Source organism: Panonychus citri, unplaced genomic scaffold, assembly GCF_014898815.1.
Source record: "Panonychus citri isolate SS breed McGregor unplaced genomic scaffold, ASM1489881v1 Contig00115, whole genome shotgun sequence".
NCBI lineage: Eukaryota > Metazoa > Arthropoda > Arachnida > Trombidiformes > Tetranychidae > Panonychus > Panonychus citri.
In genome coordinates, this window is record NW_026515520.1 from 118,132 (window position 1) to 138,824 (window position 20,693).

A 20,693-nucleotide genomic window follows, 5' to 3' on the forward strand; every position below is an offset into this window, starting at 1 on the left:
TTTTGTTAATTATAATACAATATTAATAATAATTATCTAATCAGATTAAATAACCATGTCAATGAATTAACTTCCAGTGATTAAATTATCAACTGATTAACCTTTAATTTTGATCAATTGCTGTTATTGACCATGAACTAATTAATGTCATAATTGTTAATCAATTCACAATTCTCAACAGTTTAACAATTAAACCAATTCAGGCCATTTAATTGATTGAACAATTAACTTAATTTCATTGATATGATTAACAAGAGACACTGATGATGAAAGTTGAAAATTGAAAGTTTTAATTGTAACAAATAAGCTGCCGGGCAATTTACAATTGACTTAATTGTAATTCAATATTATTGAAAATCAATCAATCAGTCAAACCCAAATCTTAATTAATGAACAACAACAAAAAAAAACAACAAATTTTATTGATTTTATTTTAGTTTAATTTCATTGACCAAACCCATTGATTAAAAGGGTCCACAGAAGCTGATTAACGATTAAATTGTTCATTAAATTATTGAAAAATGCTCGTTACAATTAAGTTAAAATGAAAATCATCGCTAATTTGATAAAATGTAATCAACATCAAATAAGGGAATCAATTGAAATCAATCAACTTTTTATATCCAAAATTTGTTTTTCAACATTTTCTTTCTTGTTGATTAACACCATTCATCATGTAATTGTAATACTAATCATAATCATGATGATAATCATGTTATTGTAACATCAATCCAACTGTAACTTGATTATTAACACGAAATCAACTCCCTTCAAGCAATTAAATTGTGTTTGTTTTTCATCAAACTAAAACAAACGAATCAAAGTTAATCATTAGTTTTACATATTCAAAGGGCGTAAATAGTGATTAGGAATTAAGCTTTAAACATCTAGTTTTGAAAATAGATTAGTTCAGTTAATTGATTGTTGTGATTACCATCATCATCATGATTACGATGATGATGATCATCATCAGGGTAATTAATTATATGCATAATGAATTACTTAACTTAATGATTATGAATCTTTTTTTTTTGTTTATCTGATACTTTTATCAATCAAATTGATCACAAAATTTGATTGTCGATCAATTTTAAATAGCTTTCCAGTTGATATTGTATTTTAATTACTTGAATAAATTGTTTACGAAAGAAAATCAATTTATCTTGATTTTAATTACATCGAAATTAACTAAATTGGATTAATGATTAATCAAAATTTTTCCAATTCAAATGAAACTGAAACAACTTTTTTATCGTAGTTTTTGTCATCAAAAATCAGAGTGAAGATGATGAAAAGTTTTACTAAGTGAAAAAGTGATGATGAAGATGAAGATGAAGATGAAGATGAAGATGATAGTGATGAGGATGATTATCGAGTGTGTTTCTTAGCTTGAAAACCGTTAGTTTTTTTAGCTGTTGATAGAAACTAAATGTTGGCCTGAAATCGCTTGAGGTCAAATTTTTCGCTTTATTTACTTCTTCCGTTATTTTTGTTGATGCAACGTTTATTTTTCATCATCTCCATCACCATTATCTCTCATCAGCATCATCTTATGATGTTCATGTTACCTGAGTTTAGCTACTTGCACAGTAACAATCATAATTAGTTTACCTTTTTGGTGAGAAAACAATTGGGTTGATTGTTAACAAGGCTAAAGATAGTTAAAGATGAGGATGATGGTTTTCCACTTTTCCACAATTCTCACTCATCATAATCATACCAACAGTAAACAATTTAAATCAACTAACTGTTAATATTAATTTGTTGTTATCATAAAACAATAAAATCTCACGGAATTTATTGTTTAATAATAGTTCCATCTTAATTATGATAATAATCGTCAACAGATAATTGTTATTATTTGTCAACAGAATAACATAAATTAGTCAAACATGAATATCGAGCTTTGTTCACTAATTATAATTATCAAAATTAAATCATCCTCATCCCCATGATAAACAATCAGATTCATTTCCAATCAACTTAATCCTTCATCCAGAAAGTCAACTAAATCAAGATTATTTCATCAATCAATAGCTTCTAATCAAATCAAATTAGTCTATCGTTCAATAGACACACCTAACGATCAGGCCAAAACCAAAATTTGAAATTCCCTTCATGGTAACATTGTAATTTTATTCATAGTTTCCATTCATCTCTGAATATGATATTATTTTTCCTTCAACACTATGATGATATCATTGAGAGAGAGAGAGAGAGAGAGAGAGAGAGAGATAATAATCACTTAATACACAAAAGTATAATCATTAAATTCTGGTTTTTTCATTCTCTATTCATTTGATTCATGACAGATTCTGAATCTATCATGAAAACTGAAAGTTGAATAATCTAATAATATTTACCTAAAAAAGTTTAACTTTGTTTTTTATTACAACCAAAAGTTAATAGAGTTATCAACGTGGGTTGATTACTTTCATTTAATGTTGATGTTTTTTTGCATGTCTGCTAATTGTGATAAAATGTTTAATTAAATGACAGTTTGATAATTTAATGATGAAATGATAATCAACAGAAACAATCATCAAATGAGAGATTGTTGTTGAAAAGAAATTTGGAATTTTTTTTTGCTTTGTTTTGTTCATTTAATTGTATCAAAACCACAAGATTGAATTGATTAACTTGATTACGTTTTAGTTAATCTTAACAATGATAAGGTTGAATGAATTAAATCATTAAGATTAGGTAATTGTTGGTTACCTTTTCATTTGATAAACAATTATTATTAACGATTTGTAATCAAACAATCAAAACGGGAATGTAATCAAATTCAAGGTTGTTGATAGTAAATTTTGTTTTTTTTTCATCATTCATTTAATTTTTACTTGTTATCATTAAATTAAAGGCTAATTGACTTGGGTCAAGTTAATGGTCAAGTTAATAACAATCAGTGAAAGTATAATTCAATGAAAGTAACAATGATAATAAACAAAAAGCTAATAACTCACATTGAATTTTCATCTCAATCAGAATTCAGTTTTTTACTATTAAGATGAAGATGAAAATGACAAGGTCATCTGTCCATCATCAGGATGATGATGATGATGATGATGATTATCAGGATGAAAATAGTGAATATGAGTTAATCATTTTGATAATAATGCATCTTAAATGCTACATAATGGAAATGATTAAGAGGCAATGGCCGTTGGATGTTTTTACCTTTTCTAATGGGTGCTTGTGATTAGTTGATTGTTTGGACTCTAATTGTTACTATTCTGATGAACATTAAACTATCACATGCAAAGTCACGCTTTTTATTATTATATTTATATTGTAAACGATATTCTGATAATCATAATAATCATCATCATGTTGATCATCATCATCACTTTCCTTGATTACTTTACTTTTCATTCTGGTTCCATTCATTGTAAAAGTTATACTACTTATATTGTTAGACTTTTGTATTAATAATTAAGAATCAATGTCAATTTTATGAGCATAATTTGAAATGAAATTAACATCAATTGATTGTTATCTAAATGATTGATCAATCAAATTGTGAAAGATTAACTTTTTTTTTCTGCAGTTTTGATTACGAGAAAACAAAAGTTCTGAATCATGATGATTACATCCAATGAATTTTAATCGAGACTCTTGGGAGATTCTCATCGGAATAGGAACGAATCTCTCTTTTTTTATCCGATTAACTTTAATCACTGATCAAATTGTTTCCAAAATTAAATTACTTTTTTCAATTGTTGTCATTTATTATCATGTTTACTTTAGTTAATCATCATTAACACCCGAAAAAAGTTTTTCTATCCTTTTGTTTGTTTACCTTTTCCATTGTATTTCTTGTTGGTAAAACTTTGGTAATAAAAAAAAAGTAAACAAAAGTCTTAATTGTCATTTTAATTATGAATTACTCACTCGTAATTCCGGATTTAGACAATTTAATTCAAGGTTAACAATTTATTTTATCAACTGGACAATAGTTAATTGTTTCATTTGTGTTATAATAAACAAAAGGTTTGGGCTGTTGGGCTACAATTAATTAATTTCATTGGGTTACAAGGTAATCATGAAAAGTTGGACAATTAGTTTGAATCTTTGATATTTTTATCATTTAAATTGTTAAATATTTGGGACAAAGTTTTTTATTTAGGTTAATTGTTACCTGATTACATAGACAAATCAAGGAAATGAATTGATTGTTGTTGTTGTTGTTGTTTCTGTTGTATCTTGACCTCGTAACAGGCTATTGACCTACAGAGAAACAGGATTAACATTCAAAAAAATGTCTCACCTTTGACCTGACATGAGATTAGCATTGATAGATGATGATAATTATCATGATATAATCATAATAATCATTGGATGAAAAAAAAATAACATATGAAAACCATTGGAAAAATTTTGTTTCTGCTTGATAAGCGTAACAATTTACTCGACCTAAAACTTAAATTAGTTAATGAAAGGTAATTACAATTTAACTTATATCACTATCAAGGTGAGACAGCATATGAGTCGCAATCAACAATCAACCTTAACAAACCTCTGAGGTTGATGATTAAACGACGATGATTCAGATTAAAAGCTTAATCATTATAAGTTGATTGTTGTTTTTCATGGTTGATAAAAGTTAACTCGATAAGCTTGATTTAATTCTTGTAATATCAACAATCTGCTGTCAAACAATTGGACTTTAATTTTTTCTTCCCTTTATTGTATTAGTTTGGTAATTGTTTAAATCTGCTTAACACTAATTCCTATTGACATTAATTTTTCACCAACAATCAATTTATTATATTACTTTTACAATAAGTTGACATTTCTCTTGCTAATCTTGTAAACCCTAAATCAATCAATAAATTATACACCATTTATTAATTGTTAAAGTATCATAAGGACAATAGGTTATTATTATTTCATTTCATGCAACTGATTAACTAATTGCTATTAATAAATTTTCACCATCAGAATCGTTGAGATTTACCAGATTAATTTGACTCATTAATTGTCATTTGTTTTCCCAATTTTGTCATATATTATATTTCCAAGTAATTTGATTACTTTTAATTGTTTCAATCACCTTAGACTGTAATTGTAACTCATTAAATTAACAAAATTAATAATTTTCATTTCTAAATTGACAAATTAAAAATTTGTTGGAATTTTTTTTCTCGCTGTTATTTTAATACGATCCCCGAATTGATCACATGTTTTTCTGATGAAATTTTCATTTTTTGATTTTGTAGTTTTCATAAATTGTCATTAATTTTAATTATGGTAAGTTTTTTGTGGATTATTGGATGATTATCTTGATTAATTGATTCGATACTTTCATTACTTGTTAATAGGCAAAGTTCATTTACCAGATGATTGTCACTGGAACTCAAATTGTTGGTCGTGCTTTTGCTAGGGCTCTTAAGCAAGAAATGCAAGGTAACCTTTTCGTTGATTGTGATTAAATTATTAATTGTTTTTCTTTTTTGTTTATTGTTAATTATGATGTTTTGTCTTTCAGCAAGTCAACAAGCAGCTCAAAGACGTGCTACTTCAGCTGGAGCCAATCAAGAAAGTGCAACTCAAGACCTTAGACACGGAATTAGTTTAGAGGTTTGTCTCAATTTATTTTGTAGCTTGGACTTTGTTTTTAAATTCTCAACTAATGATTTGTCTTTTTTTTTCTACAATTTTCTTTTCTAGGAAGCAACAAGAATATTGAATATTGAAAAACAACTTAATAAGGAAGAAATAGAGAGTAAATATAATCATTTATTTGAGGTTAACGATAGAAGTAAAGGTGGCTCATTCTATCTTCAGTCAAAGGTGAGCTATGAACTTGAGACCTCAGGTTTTCCTCGATTTTATGCCAATGCAAATTCTGACAAATTGTACAATTTGGTCGATGTTTCGTCGTTTCCATATTCACCCAAACGCTATTACTCAACAAATCCCGCTGAACAAGAGGATGTCTTTACTAAAGCTATTTCCGATTCAAGCTTAAAACGAGCATTCCAGCTTCTCTCTGCCTTAGATTTATCCTCTAGAACTCGAGGTAAAGGTTCAAAGGGTGATGACAAATTACGAAGAGCTTCCGTTTTTGTACCATTTTGCTTAAATGAACAGCGAAAACCTTGTATCTTGGTAACATTGCGATCAAGCAATTTAATCAGCCATAAATGGGAGGTGAGTTTCCCTGGTGGAAAAGAGAGTCGGAAAGATGGCGGAGATATGGTTGAAACTGCAATTCGAGAGACAATCGAAGAGCTTGGTATTAATCGAGAATCATTGAAAACCTATGGTGCTCTTAAACCTTTGATTAGAACTAATCAAAATTCATCCGTTTATCCAATCCTCGGCTATTTGAATAATGATTTCTCCAAACAAACTCTCAATAATTTTAATCCTTCCGAAGTTGAAAAAGTGATCTTATTACCATTGGAGAAAGCATGTGATGCCAATAATTGGAATTACACTCGCTGGAAAAGTGGTTGGATTACACCAGTTTATCATGATGATGTATTCGATGGGCGAAAAGTGCCCAGAATTTGGGGATTAACATCCTCCTTGATTTCCATCATTTTGAAAACTGTTTTACCTGAAAATTTTAAAGGACAATTGCCTGGCATGAAATGAAACCATTACCAATTCCCGTTGAAACATATGTATAATATTAAATATCTAATTATCTGTTTTCCATCAATCATTGTCTTAATTTCTTTACAGGTAGTAAGAGCTAAGGAAAGAATTGACCAAGAATTACAATTAATGGGCGAGAAGCAAAACAAGAGAAATGAACAATCAAATTCATCGGTGAGATAGTCCACAAGGATTAGAGATACCGGTCGATAGTCATTGATAATTATTCATCTTGTTGAAATGTTAACTTCAATCAATTTGAGAAAATTATATTAGATATTTAATCTAATCAATTTATATGTAGAATAAATTACTTTTGATGATTTCATCTTGGAAAATAATTAAAATGTAAAAAGTACAATGTGAATAGATTAATATTATTGTTTTGTTTTCTTCTTTTTCTTTCCAATCAAAAAAGTAAACTAAACTTTTCTTTCTTGGGAACTTTGTTAATTACCAATCGACCATCGTAACTTAATGACGCAAATATCCATGGATCTGAAGATGACCATTCAACGGCATAAACACTATCTTCATGCTCTTCAAATGAACAGATTAATTCATCTTCTAAACGATTAACATGCTGACTAGTGTTGACAGATTTTTCTGTATTCTGGTCAAGAGTATCACCGAGATCACTTTCATCTGGATCACCCAATTGACCGAAAGGTTGAGAGGCCAAACTATTGATACGAATCAAGTTAACTCGAGAATCACTACTACAAGTTAATACTAATTGGTCATGGAATTGATTGTATCTAATTGACCAAACCCAATGGGAATGATTGGCCATAGTTATCGCTGGAATATTTGGCTTACGAACATCCCAGAATTTGTACTCACAATCGTCCCCACATGTCGCCATATAGTATTGAGCATTTGGATTGAAATCCACATCTCGAACTTGTTGACTATGGGCTGATAAACTGAATGCAAACGCTGACGATTTACATCTTATATCTCGAGCGTAAACATTGTTACCTAAAGCGGCAGCGATTATTGAACAATTGGAATGTGGACTCCATCTAATTGTCGTTATTTTGGACAATTTATTTGATGCTTTGTTTGATGAAGAAATTGGATCAATTATTGTGGACCAAGTTGATTGTTTACTTTCTATATCCCAGAGAATAATTTTCTTTTCTTCAAACGTCATTAATTGATTACCATCTTCTGGTTGCCAAATTGAGGTTCGTCCAACATTAGGGCCTAAGTATTTAAAGAAGAGGCAAATTATTACCTGTACTTATTGGTATACAAATGAATTTTAACAAAAAAGGTTTAATTGACTTTTTACCTGATTTGAAATCACTTAATTTAGTTAATGGTAATGGTGAACTGTAATCTTTATCGGCAAGACTTTCAACAATATCATTTGGTAGTTGGTATAATGAACATAAACAATCACGAGTTCTTGATGAAGATGTTGGTGAATAACAGGTAGTAATTAATCTTGGATTCTTGGGGCAACAATTGATTGACCAAATTTCACCATCTTCATGTTTAAATATAGCTTTACAATGACTATTAGATTCTTCAGAATATTCAACAAGATGAATTTGATTTGGTGTTTGAAGTGATTGAGTTCCAATTAAAAATCTTACAAATGAAACATCAGCACCGATTGTTGATACAGATTGAGAGCATAAGGCTCGAGATTGATGTTCCAAACCATAGATTAATGGTGATTCATCTTCACTTGATTTACTAATTGATTCCATGAAAATGGACAACAGAAAACAGATTAATCAAGAAAAAGACAAAATTAAACAAAAAAAAATCATCACAAGAACTTCAGAGCTCATGAGATGAGAGAGAAAAACATAACACCTTTTCTGCGCATGCGCAGCTCAGTTTTTCTTTTTGGTTTTCTCTTTGTTTTTGTTTTGTTTTCATTGTTTTTGAAAAATTCAAGATTCAGATTTTGAATGAATTAAAAATTCTGTTACTTGTGACACTTAATTTAAATTGTGTTCATTAATTGGTTCATTAGTCACTTGTGGTTGATTAAATGTGTGTTCAGGCTATTGACAATTAGCCTTTTCTTTTATCATTGAATCGTTTTCATTTCATTTCTTTCAATATTTTTTTTGTTCTCTCTCTCTCTCTTCCTCTCTCTCTCTATTTACTACTACATCTCAATAAGTGTGTTCAGTTCACTTTAATGGTTCATTTGTTTCCTATGTTTCTTTTCTGTATTTGGTTAATGTTTACCTTAAATAAGTCACCATTTGCTTTTTCTTTCGCATTTTGATATTCAATTTGTTTCTCTGTTCTTTTGTTCATTTTGTAAAATGTATATTTCATCTCCTTCCTTGACTACACAATCTTCTGAATCACCTACACAAGATCTCGAATGTTTCTCTTCTAAACGTGGATGTGTAGGAGATGAGTGTGCTGATAGAACAGCTACGAAATGTACTAATCCTAATGATACTGTTGGTCCTCGTCATTGTTATGTTGTTTGGAATAATACAACTCAAGGTATAAAACTGCGTTCATCTGGTTGTATCTCTGGTAAAGATATTGTTTGTGAAGATCATTCTCGGTGCATTGAAAGAAACCGAAAATCTTCTAATGGTAATTATTTCTGCTGCTGTTCAACGAACCTTTGTAATTATGATGTTCATCATTTACCAGTCCCGGAAGCGAGTAAAATTGAACAATCACCTGCTCAACCAACACCGACATTAACTTACGATTCAAATCTCTTATGGTTATCAATTTATGTTGCTATCCCATCTTTAATCATCTTATTGGGAATCGTTTTAATCATCAGTTGGTATCATCGGAACAAGTCACGAGCTTTTAGTGATCAATTGAGTAACAGTGATGAATCGGTTCCCATTAACGAGCAGTCGTTTTATCGGTTTAAAAATTTGGAGATGATTGAAGAGCGATCAAGAGGTCGTTTCGGTGCCGTTTGGAAAGCCCGATTACCGAATGAAAATGGTTTCATTGACGAGAAATGGGTGGCCGTTAAAATATTTCCTTCGCAAGAGAAAAACTCTTGGCTTGCAGAACAACAAGTATTCATGTTGCCAAAATTCGAACATGAAAATATTCTTCCATTTTTGGGATTCGAGAAACGAGAAAATGATGGAGTCCCTTTCGGTGTTGAATATTGGATTATCAGTGAATATCATGAACTTGGTTCTTTGTACGATTACCTTAAGCATAACACCATCGGATTCAATGAGTTGCTGAAGATAAGTGAAGGTATTGCTCGAGGATTGGCTCATCTTCATGATGAGATTCCGTCGACTAAAAGTATCAATAATAAGCCCGCTATCGCTCATCGAGACTTCAAGTCGAAAAATGTTCTTCTAAAAAGTGACCTAACCCCACGAATCGCTGATTTCGGACTTTGTCTCATCTTTTATCCTGATCGATTACCCTCTGGATTAGGACAGGTCGGGACTCGTCGGTATATGGCACCAGAAGTACTCGAAGGTGCGGTGAACTTTACACTGGACTCTTTGACTCGAATCGACATGTATGCTTGTGGTTTGGTTCTTTGGGAAATATTATCTCGATGCAAGGGAGAAGATGGAACTTTAATTCCTGGTAAATTGATGCTTCCATTTGAAGAAGAGGTCGGAGGGAATCCGAGTCTTGAGGATATGCAGGAAGCCGTTTGTCAGGCGAAAAAGAGACCAGAGATCAAAGCGATTTGGAGAAATTATCGTGGACTAAATGAGATCTGTGAGACAATCGAAGAATGTTGGGATCAAGATGCCGAAGCTCGAATATCATCGAGTTGTGTTCTGGAAAGAGTTAAAGGTTTAATCAGAAATAATTCGAATGAAACTGATTAATCATCTCAACTTTTCAAAATCAAATGAAAATTCAGGAAAACGAAAAAAGCTCAACACAATCGAGTCAAACAAGAAAGAATTTCAACTTTTATCTATCTTTAATTACTACCTCAGGGACTAATTGGACATAAACCCGATATCACGACTTGTGCTCACCTCATTTTTTTCTCCATCAAATTATAAACTTAATAATCATCATCATCAATATAATTATTTTCAAAACGACAAATTGTATTACATCATTAATTGAAACAAAAACTTTTTCTATTCATTGAAACAATCAAAATGTAAATACTTGTATAAACCTCTCTCTCTCTCTCTCTCTCTCTCGATATGTATTTCGATCATCAACTTTTTGTAACTTTGAGAAAAAAATCAATTAATTTCTTTCTATTTGTTTATACTAAGTCATAGAAACTAATGTTTATTCATAATAAATTAGAAACAAAATCATCAACTAATTAATGGAATAAAATTTTTCTCGATTCAATAAGAATCCAAAAGTTTACTTTGAATAAGTTTTTAAATGTGAAAAGTTATTTCAAATGTTGTAACAATTAACTTTCCAAAGTTTCGTAAATTTCATTATCCAAACAATAAAATATCAATTGAATGAAAGATGTTGACAACAATCAAAGTTAATCAACTAATGTTATCAAAGTGAAAAGTCAAAAAGCTTCAATTCCAAGTCAAGAGATGGCGCAAGTAGAGCTACTTTGTTTTAGAATAAAATTAAGATTCGAATCTGAGACTTTTATTCTTGAATCCTGGTGTTTTCTATGGGAGAGCTTTGGATCGAGTCTTGGATTGTTTTACTTTTCCAATTTAGTGATTGATTAGTCATTAATTTGTTATTGTCTATACCAGAAAATTGTTTGTTTTTAATTGATAATTGTAATTGTTTTTTGTTTTAAATTTTAATTGTTCTAGTGTTTTGGAAAGAAAGTTAATCAACTCAATGGAAACTAAAGCCAAAGGAAAGGCCATCAAAGATGATGGTAAAGATAATCAACCTTTTGAGAAAGAAAAGGTTTATCAATGGATAACCCAATTGATTAATATGGAAACTCGAGAAAACGCTTTACTTGAATTGGGAAAGAAACGGGAAATTGTTCCTGATTTGGCAACTATGTTATGGCACTCATTTGGTGCTATATCTGCTCTTTTACAGGAAATTGTTAGTGTTTATCCTGCTCTTAATCCAGCTACTTTGTCACCTCATCAATCCAATCGTGTTTGTAATGCACTCGCTTTACTTCAATGTGTCGCCTCTCATCCTGAAACTCGCAGTGAATTTTTGGCAGCTAATATTCCATTATTTTTATATCCATTCCTTCAATCAACATCCACATCAAAGACTCGACCCTTTGAGTATCTACGTCTTACCAGTTTGGGTGTTATCGGAGCTTTGGTTAAAACAGATGAACAACAAGTTATCAATTTCCTTTTGACAACTGAAATTATCCCACTTTGTTTACGTATCATGGAAAATGGTAGCGACCTTAGTAAGACTGTGGCCACTTTTATCCTTCAAAAGATTTTGCTAGATGAAACCGGCCTAAACTATATCTGCCAAACTTATGATCGTTTCTCCCACGTCGCCATGATACTTGGAAAAATGGTCATCTCATTGTCCAAAGAATCATCACCAAGACTTTTGAAACATGTTCTCCGATGCTATTTACGATTAAGTGATAATCCAAGGGCTCGAGAGGCTCTTCGCAATTGTTTACCGATGCCCTTAAGGGATGAGACATTCGCCGAGATACTTGATGCAGAGAAATCAAGTCGCCAATGGCTCATCACTTTGCTCAAAAACTTGGAACGAGAAGCTGAGCAATGAAAATCTGACTATGTGATCATGAGAAAAACAAATTTATCATGAAAGTTTCTTAATTTAGAGAAATATGATTCTCTATATCTGTCTATCAATCTCTCTCTCTCTCTCTCTCTCTCTCTCTCTCTCTCTCTCTCTCTCTCTCTCTCTCTCTCTCTCTCTCTCTCTATCAAATCCTCTCTTGTCCTCTCTTCTATCCTCCTTCTATCTTAAGTTTCATTTTAAATTGAATTAATTCAATCCATTTTCATAATGTTCATTTTTAAATTAATCTCTTAATTGATTTAACTCAGGCATAAATCTTCAACCACCTAAAGTGATCAACTGCAGTCGAATGTACATTTAACAAGACGAAAACAAAAGTAAATTCGAAACATTTAATTACAATCAAATTAATAAACTACGTAATTACATGTACAATGTAGATGAACTTCTCTGATATAAATATTATACTATAAATATTATACATACAAATCAAAAGAATAAAACTTAATTAAAAGAATCAAATTTCCATTAATTACGTTTTTCAACCTTAAACATTTTCCAATCAAATTGACCAGAGAAAAAAAAAAATTGAAACAACAACAAAGAAGAAAACGAATCAACAATTAAATGATTCTAATTGTTTTAATTTCCCTCCATTGATTTTCCATCAGCTGAATAACCATCAACCAATTATTTACACAATAGGTGAGACGAATTGGTTACCTGAAATTAAACTAATCAACACAATTAGATTAATTCAACTTTTTAATTTCAGTCTCAAACTCAGTTTTCCGATTATCTTAAAAATCTAGTCTTTAATTTGGTTAAAATCTTCCAGTGAAATTAAATTGATTTCATTTCTTTTTTTTTATTTATTGTAATTATTATTTTTTCCTTTTAAATTTTAATTGTTTTAATTATTTTCCAATAATCACCGGAGGTCAATGGAGACTAAAGTCAACGGAAAACCTTCAATTGATGAAAGTAAAGATAATCAACCTCTTGAGAAGGAGCTTGTTTTCCAATGGATCTCACAATTAACTAGTGTCGAGACTCGTGAAAACGCATTACTCGAATTGGGAAAGAAACGGGAAATTGTCCCTGACCTGGCGACCATGTTATGGAATTCATTTGGTGCCATTTCCGCTCTTCTCGCCGAAATAGTCAGTGTTTACCCGACCCTTACACCGGCGACTTTGTCACCTCATCATTCAAATCGTGTTTGTAACGCTCTTGCTTTACTTCAATGTGTCGCCTCTCACCAAGAAACCCGAGGTGAATTTCTGGCCGCTAATATCCCGTTATATTTGTATCCATTTCTTCAGGCCACATCATCATCCAATTCCAAGACTCGCCCTTTGAGTATCTACGTCTTACCAGTTTGGGTGTTATCGGAGCTTTGGTTAAAACCGATGAACAACAAGTTATCAGTTTCCTTTTGACAACTGAAATTATCCCACTTTGTTTACGTATCATGGAAAACGGAAGTGACCTCAGTAAGACTGTGGCCACTTTTATCTTACAAAAGATTCTACTCGATGAAATGGGCTTGAGTTACATTTGTCAAACTTATGATCGTTTCTCCCACGTCGCCATGATACTTGGAAAAATGGTCATCGCACTGGCCAAAGAATCGTCGCCAAGACTTTTGAAACATGTTCTCCGATGCTATTTACGATTAAGTGATAATCCAAGGGCTCGAGAGGCTCTTCGCAATTGTTTACCGATGCCCTTAAGGGATGAGACATTCGCCGAGATACTTGATGCCGATAAGACAAGTCGCCAATGGCTCATCACTTTGCTCAAAAATTTGGAACGAGAAATCGAACAGTAAAAACCAAAAATTCAGTCTACTAAAATTTTCTCATTTCAATTATGCCAATTGGGGTTTTCCACTTATTCCAATTAATCCTCAATCGAACCCTTAATTAGATAAACTCCTTGATTCTGTGATAATTGTTGTTCATCTTTCCACTGATTTCAATGTCCCCTGAAAATGTGATCTGATCTTTAATTGATATGAAATATTAACTTTCTCATACTGAATACTATCAACTCAGTTGATGAGATGAAAATTGAATCAACCTGAACAATTAACTGTTGACCAAAAAAAATTCATTCTCAAAATAAATTGATTTTTTTGTGTGAACAATATAATCAGTTAATTAGATCAACTTTTAATTTAAATGGCTTAATTTATTTTACCAAATTCTTGAATCATAAATATCAATCTAGTTTTTGATTAATTCAATTCAATCAAGTAAATCAATCATCTCAAATGAGAATCCGATAAATTGTTGATTATTTTCAATTGGAAAAGCATTTACTTTATTAAATGTAAATTGATTTCTCTATTAAATTGATGATAATTATCTACTTTTAATTAAATTGAAGAAATACTTTTATTTTAGTCGTTTAATTGTCATTACAAGTTTATTGACAACTTTGATGGAGTTAATTGTTTCCAATAATATCACAGAGATTTGAATGAATAGAAATCTTGATTAATGTTAACAATAGATAAATAAAAATCTCTTTGATGATCCCACGATTAGAATTAATCTCGAGTGCCATGATTAGTGGCTTTGAACAATATTCGACAACTGGTTAAGCTATAATTCAAAATATTAAATTCCTTTTGTAACATATCTAAACGTTTCTCTGTTAATTTCAATGTTTGCGATAATTTATCGTCAATTGTAACCGATGAATTTGATGAACGCACGTTCAGCGCTTGGTCCATTTCTTTCTTGATGTTTCCGTTAACCGATGCGAACCATTGTAAAGTATCAAAGTCGTAGTGTTGGTCCAAAAGCTTTAGGATATAAGCGACACCCATTGGGAATCCGTCGTCGGTAAAAGCAGCTCCAGTTTTATTTTTTCGAGTCATTTTCTCCTTGCTTATAATACTGTTTTCGACATAATTTAATGTTAGCGCTGGGAGAATGACATAAAATTTTCGAAGGTGATAATTGTCCTTTCCTTTGAGTATCTCTTGGAAAACTTGGACTAAAAGACTGTAGTAATCAGTTGATTCACTGAAATTACGATTCAATGTTTGTAAAATGTTATCTAAATTCTGAGCGGATTTTAGACACTCATTTCCAAAACCATCTTCTAGGACCATTGATTTGAAAGAGATGCTATTCAATTCTTCCAGATCAGGTACAAAACTAACGGAAGCCGAGCTACAATGTAAGGCACCACTTCGTAGCATCCGAACGAATCCAAGAGCATTACCAATCTCGGTGATTAAAAGGCGAAATCGATCAAGTAACGTGTAACCTTCAGGGGTTAATCCCAATTTTCGAATACCTTTAACTAGAGCATCGGCTCTTTCGTAAGGAAATTTACCATCTTTTGATTGGCGAAAGTGTTTAAGATCTTTGATTAATCTTGATTTGAGTGGATCTTCAAAAAGAAATTGTGAAAATGAATAGAGTTTCCTTTTGAGAAATTGATAAGTAAAATTAACAGCAGTGTTTATGATTCCAAAACCATGGGTTTGTATTGAATTGGCAACATGGCGAATCAGTAAAACATTGAGATGAATTTTTTCAGATGATTTTTCAATGAACATTTGATTGTTCAAATTATAAAGGTATCGAGAAACAAATATGTGAATATTTCGAGTAACTTCAAGCACATCCAGTCCTTGTTCCAATGTTTGTGTCGGCAATTGACTTTCTAAAAGATCCAAATGATATTTATGTCGAGCCAAAAGTAACATTGATTCGTAGGTTTTACATTCATAAAGTGCATTAGTAGTACTATTATAAGCCATTTCGTTTAAATATTGTTCGATATATTCTTTGATTGAGATCATTCGAGTTAAAATTTTGAAAGGTTCACATGAGATGAGAACAGATAAGTTGGGTATTGAATTTTTGAATGGATTCATCTCTAAGCTCGTACGATTTTCACCAAGACAATTTCCGGAAACTTCATTTCGCAATTGCTCTTCCAATAGGCTGCACAATTTATCCAAATAATTTGTCTTAAAGTAATAATATAGCTCATCATCGATACTTTTCATTAATCCATCTCGCTTTTTGTCATCATAGATAAAGGCGTTTTCAATAAGTGGCACAAAATCAGTAAAAGATTGGAAAAAATATCGAAGTTCAAAAATATTGTTAAGCTCATAGTTGACAGAGTGTCGGAAATAGTTACCAATATGATGGCGATTAAAAAAGATGAAATCACAATTAGTCCAATCTTGAAGTCTTTTAAATACTAAACAAAAACTTCGAATGAGCTTAAAACCAGAATAAACTTTGGCCAATTCACTTTCATTCATCGATTGATTAGCCATTGAGAAACATAGTGATGCTAAAATTTGTCTCTCAGAACATAATATTGGTCCATGGATACAGTTCGAGCCCAAAATGATCGCGGAAAGAACGTCCAATTTTTTCTCAGAGTATTTTTTAACTTCACCAATCAGACGCTTTTTACATGAAGTTAAAGCACCAAGAATGAGGTAGGAATTATATTGAGTTGATCGAGCCAGAATTTGAAGGATTTCACCTTTTCTCCGTAAATAAGTCAGCTCAATACCTTTTAAAATGGCAACTAGTTTACAAATACAATTTAAATCTGATCTGGAAAATGATTTATTGGCATAATTGTGCTGGTGAATAAAATTTTTACTAATTGATGAACATTGAAGAGCCAAATCAAGTCCTTCTTCGATCACTTTGAACTGTTTGTGTAAGGCTTCGATAAAATCTTGCGTTGAATCTTCAACGTCGCCCAATAGATCGTCAAATTTTACCATCCAAAGGTTAACCCGAACGTTGAGAGTTTTTACTTTATCAATGAGGTTCATTTTCAGAGTATTATCTCTCATCTGTTTGAAATAATCGATTGTCTTTTTTTCCACTCGAGCTTTGGAGAGATGTTTGGCCATTAGTTTATCGGGAAAAATGGTACAATTTCCTTTCAGATGAATATAAAGACAATTTATCTTCTTTTGAGACTCGAAAACCATTTTAATTAGTTTTCTATCATCACGTTTAGCCACTCGAATATAAATAATCAACAGGGTATTGATTGCTAACCATTTTTTATCATCTTTGATTGGATTTGTGTCTCCTTCATGAAATTGAACAGCATTTTTGATATACAAAGCAAGATGATCACAAATGATTAAATTAGTGGGTATTGGTTCACTGGTTGCACTGTTAATTGCTTCAATTAGTTGACGGAAAATATTCCCATCAATTATTTCCTTCTCAATTTGAATGGTTAAAGCATGAAGAATCTTCATCTTTTGATGATCATAAGCTTCCAGTTGAAATTCATCATATTTGGCGGTGATAATTTCCATAGTCCTTTTAAAGTTAACAAAATCTTTACGTAATACTGTTTGATTACATAACAATTCCTCGATATTAACAATAGTAACCGCTAATTGTCCCAAATGTTGGAATAAAGCATCAAATCGAACATCATTGACTTCGATACTCGATTTGTTATTAGTTCTTTTACCATTTCTAAGAATAAGGAGAGAAAACAAACATTAATTTCTTCCGTTTGATGTTCACCTTTGGTATATCTCGAGGTGAGTACTTACTTTGTGAAAAGTTCTTGCATTTGAATAGTCAGATTACGAACTACTTCGCAACATCTCTTGATATAACAGAGAAGTTTGAAAAGAATCGGTAAAAGTCTTGACATGGAAAAAAGCTCTTCACCAGCTTCATCTTTGGAATCTTTGGTTAAATTGGAATCTTCTTCTTTCCAACTTTGCTTCTTCTTATCTTCTCCATACAAAGCTATTATTTGAATGAATTCTTTCAATCCAATATGTGATAAATCACTCATTTCACGGCAAAGAGATGACAATACCAATAAGACTCGATTCAGTTCCATGTTACCACAGGTACGTAACAACTCAATAAATTCAGTTCTTTCATGAACAGATTCTTCCAGGCCTGGATTATTGTAAGGTCCATAGTCAATTGAACTATAAGTGTATTGTAAATTAACTTTATGAAGCTCCTCTAGTTTGCAATCAAAATCATTTAAAAATGATCCATATTTATGGAGGACAGAATCAGTTAATTCATCTGCAATTGGAAGAGAGAAATTGTTTTTAGAAAACAGGCCACAACAGTAGGGAGAAAGGAATACATTTCAATCAATATATTTAGACTATAGATTGTAGATATGATTAATACTTACTAATTAATGATCCAATCACTTCTTTGGCAGCCATTTATTGATTCAAGTTATTTATGAATATCAATTGAAACAATAACAAGGAGGCGTTTATATGACCAGGACAGAACGGAAAATGATATGATAAACCAGGTAAATTATACTTGGATATAGACTATTTAACACAAAGATTGTCCATCACAGTCAAATCTAGTTGAGTAACAATTGTTGTCCAAAAAATTACATTGACAATTAAGGAAAAATCAAAATACAAAATCAACATCCAAATGTAAAGATAAACAAAAAGTGAAATTGGAAAAGCAAATTGAACATTTTCTTGCGCCATCTGGTGAATGTATTGTACATTATTCCTCAGGAATCCTGAGTCAGGATAACCTGAAGGTCCTGATCGGACACTGAACTGACCGTTCAATAACTGAACTTCAATTAACAGAAATTTTTTTTTGTTTTTGAGGTTTTGTTTAATTTCATTTGAGTTTTAATTTCATTTGAATTTGAATTTCATTTGAGTTTAATTTCTTATTTGGTAAAGTTGAAATAGTCGCCGTTTGTTTGACGGGAAAATTAGTTCCAATGATAGTTTGACTCATTAGATTTTTCATAAAAAAAAGGAGAAAAGAATAAAATAAAATTAGAATTTTAATCTTTTCAAAAAAAATATAAGTTTGAGATAGAGAAAATAAAATGGTTGAAGTTATTACGACGCAATAATAGCTCAGTTTTAAGGGTAACAAAGAAAAAACTAAGATAACTGTTGATCTATCATAATTTTGGTATCAACTTGATCCATGTAATAAGATGAATAATAATAACACAAAATTTTAATTTTAAATTCACAGGTTTGTCATGAAGAAAAGGAGAAAATATAACCGAAATTTAGTTTGAATCCACAGTCTTAGGGGTCGCTACATGTATTCCATTTTTTTTTCAATTGAGTTTCGATCAAAATCTTGTTAATTGTTGTTTTAATTTCGTTTTTGTTTTGATTATACTTGGAAAAATTTCTCACCATTGAATCATGAATTAATAGGGATTTTCGATTATGAATTAATTCGAATCTTAGAATAATAATCGAACGAGCTGATATTCTATTCATTAATCTACAAGTTTATCGGCGATTTATTATCGATTGTGGTGGAACTAAAAGTCGAATTAAATTAATAGAACTTTTTTTTTATTCGACTCTTATTTCTAACATCGATTCAAATTTGAATTCTAAGCTATCAAATTTCAAAGAGTTCTAAGTTTATTATCCCTCGTTTTGATACTTTTACTAATTGTAGAATTGGATAATCAGCATTACAATTAGAACCTTCAATCTTTACTTCTCATTGATCCTTAATATAAATGAAAAAGGATTCTAATTTTCTCAAGGAAAACAATCAACTAATTTCTCATCGGATTGTTTATCTTTTTCTCCAATGTCTTTCAAATCAGTAATAGCTCGACGGAAACGGAGATCAAAAAAATTCGTGATTCTACCAACTACAGCTATTTGGATTCTCGCAGCTCTTGGATTCTCTTTGGTCATATTAACTGCAAGTATTGGAGGATTAATGCTAATGGTTAAACATAGATTTGATTCACTTTCATCGACAATTGAAAAAATTACTTCTCAAGAAGAGATTAACTCTGATTTTGAACAATACGAAATATTGGCCAGACAAATAAACTCTTCAATTAACTCAACGAGCGCAAGATTACAACAAGAAGTGACCGCGATTTCTCAAGATATTTTATTCGTTCGAAGGATCAAAGACAGTTTCTTACCTCTATCTACACGTGTCGTTTCAATTGAAAATAGCATAAATTCATGGCAAAATTACAATAGAAATGACGCTCAATTGTCATCTGATTGTGCAACTATTCAAACACAAAATGAGGAAATGCAACGACAATTCACTAGAAATTATCAAATATTTTCCAATATTGTATCGAACCCAATTAGCCCACTAACCGATACTGAGTTTCTAGGACGAATAATTCCCTTGGGTTACGTTTATTTACAGTTACGAAATACTCTAGAGCCTAGCCAATTATGGAGTTTGCTGAGATGGACGGAGCTGGAATTCGGTAGTAATGTTACGAATCCTCATTATTTGTCAGTCAATTCGGCGAACAACATTAGTAGATACATGGATTATCGCTCTCCATTTCCCGATAATCAGTTTTATAGTAATTTCAGAGTGGACCTGGTGAAAGCCAATCCTAGAACTAATTACAGAACGAATTTTTTTTTTTTACAACCGAATAATTCA

At 31.2% G+C, this 20,693-nt stretch overlaps 5 protein-coding genes and 1 pseudogene across 5 annotated transcripts; 4 read left to right on the forward strand and 2 right to left on the reverse strand.

Annotated features, from left to right (window-relative positions):
- Positions 1–5,111: 5,111 nt before the first annotated feature.
- Positions 5,112–6,984, forward strand: LOC128390152 (mitochondrial import inner membrane translocase subunit tim16-B-like). The gene is made up of 5 exons (XM_053349831.1): positions 5,112–5,253; positions 5,325–5,409; positions 5,492–5,583; positions 5,674–5,796; positions 6,697–6,984. Exons 1-5 carry the CDS (start codon positions 5,251–5,253, stop codon positions 6,790–6,792), a joined length of 399 nt encoding a protein of 132 aa, XP_053205806.1. The 5' UTR covers positions 5,112–5,250; the 3' UTR covers positions 6,793–6,984.
- Positions 6,867–8,434, reverse strand: LOC128390149 (EARP-interacting protein homolog). The gene is made up of 2 exons (XM_053349828.1): positions 7,907–8,434; positions 6,867–7,818 (listed from the first exon to the last, which is right to left on the reverse strand). The coding sequence occupies exons 1-2, from the start codon at positions 8,328–8,330 to the stop codon at positions 7,019–7,021; spliced, it is 1,224 nt and encodes a 407-aa protein (XP_053205803.1). The 5' UTR covers positions 8,331–8,434; the 3' UTR covers positions 6,867–7,018.
- Positions 8,435–8,532: 98 nt separating this feature from the next.
- LOC128390148 (activin receptor type-2A-like) lies at positions 8,533–10,884 on the forward strand. Its single transcript, XM_053349827.1, has one exon. It carries the CDS (start codon positions 8,904–8,906, stop codon positions 10,425–10,427), a length of 1,524 nt encoding a protein of 507 aa, XP_053205802.1. The 5' UTR covers positions 8,533–8,903; the 3' UTR covers positions 10,428–10,884.
- A 371-nt stretch (positions 10,885–11,255) lies between these two features.
- On the forward strand, positions 11,256–12,688 carry LOC128390151 (CCR4-NOT transcription complex subunit 9-like). Its single transcript, XM_053349830.1, has one exon. The coding sequence runs from the start codon at positions 11,386–11,388 to the stop codon at positions 12,268–12,270; it is 885 nt and encodes a 294-aa protein (XP_053205805.1). The 5' UTR covers positions 11,256–11,385; the 3' UTR covers positions 12,271–12,688.
- A 252-nt stretch (positions 12,689–12,940) lies between these two features.
- Positions 12,941–14,406, forward strand: LOC128390150 (CCR4-NOT transcription complex subunit 9-like; annotated as a pseudogene).
- A 220-nt stretch (positions 14,407–14,626) lies between these two features.
- On the reverse strand, positions 14,627–18,719 carry LOC128390147 (WASH complex subunit 4-like). The gene is made up of 3 exons (XM_053349826.1): positions 18,439–18,719; positions 17,828–18,323; positions 14,627–17,747 (listed from the first exon to the last, which is right to left on the reverse strand). The coding sequence occupies exons 1-3, from the start codon at positions 18,470–18,472 to the stop codon at positions 14,807–14,809; spliced, it is 3,471 nt and encodes a 1,156-aa protein (XP_053205801.1). The 5' UTR covers positions 18,473–18,719; the 3' UTR covers positions 14,627–14,806.
- Positions 18,720–20,693: the final 1,974 nt, after the last annotated feature.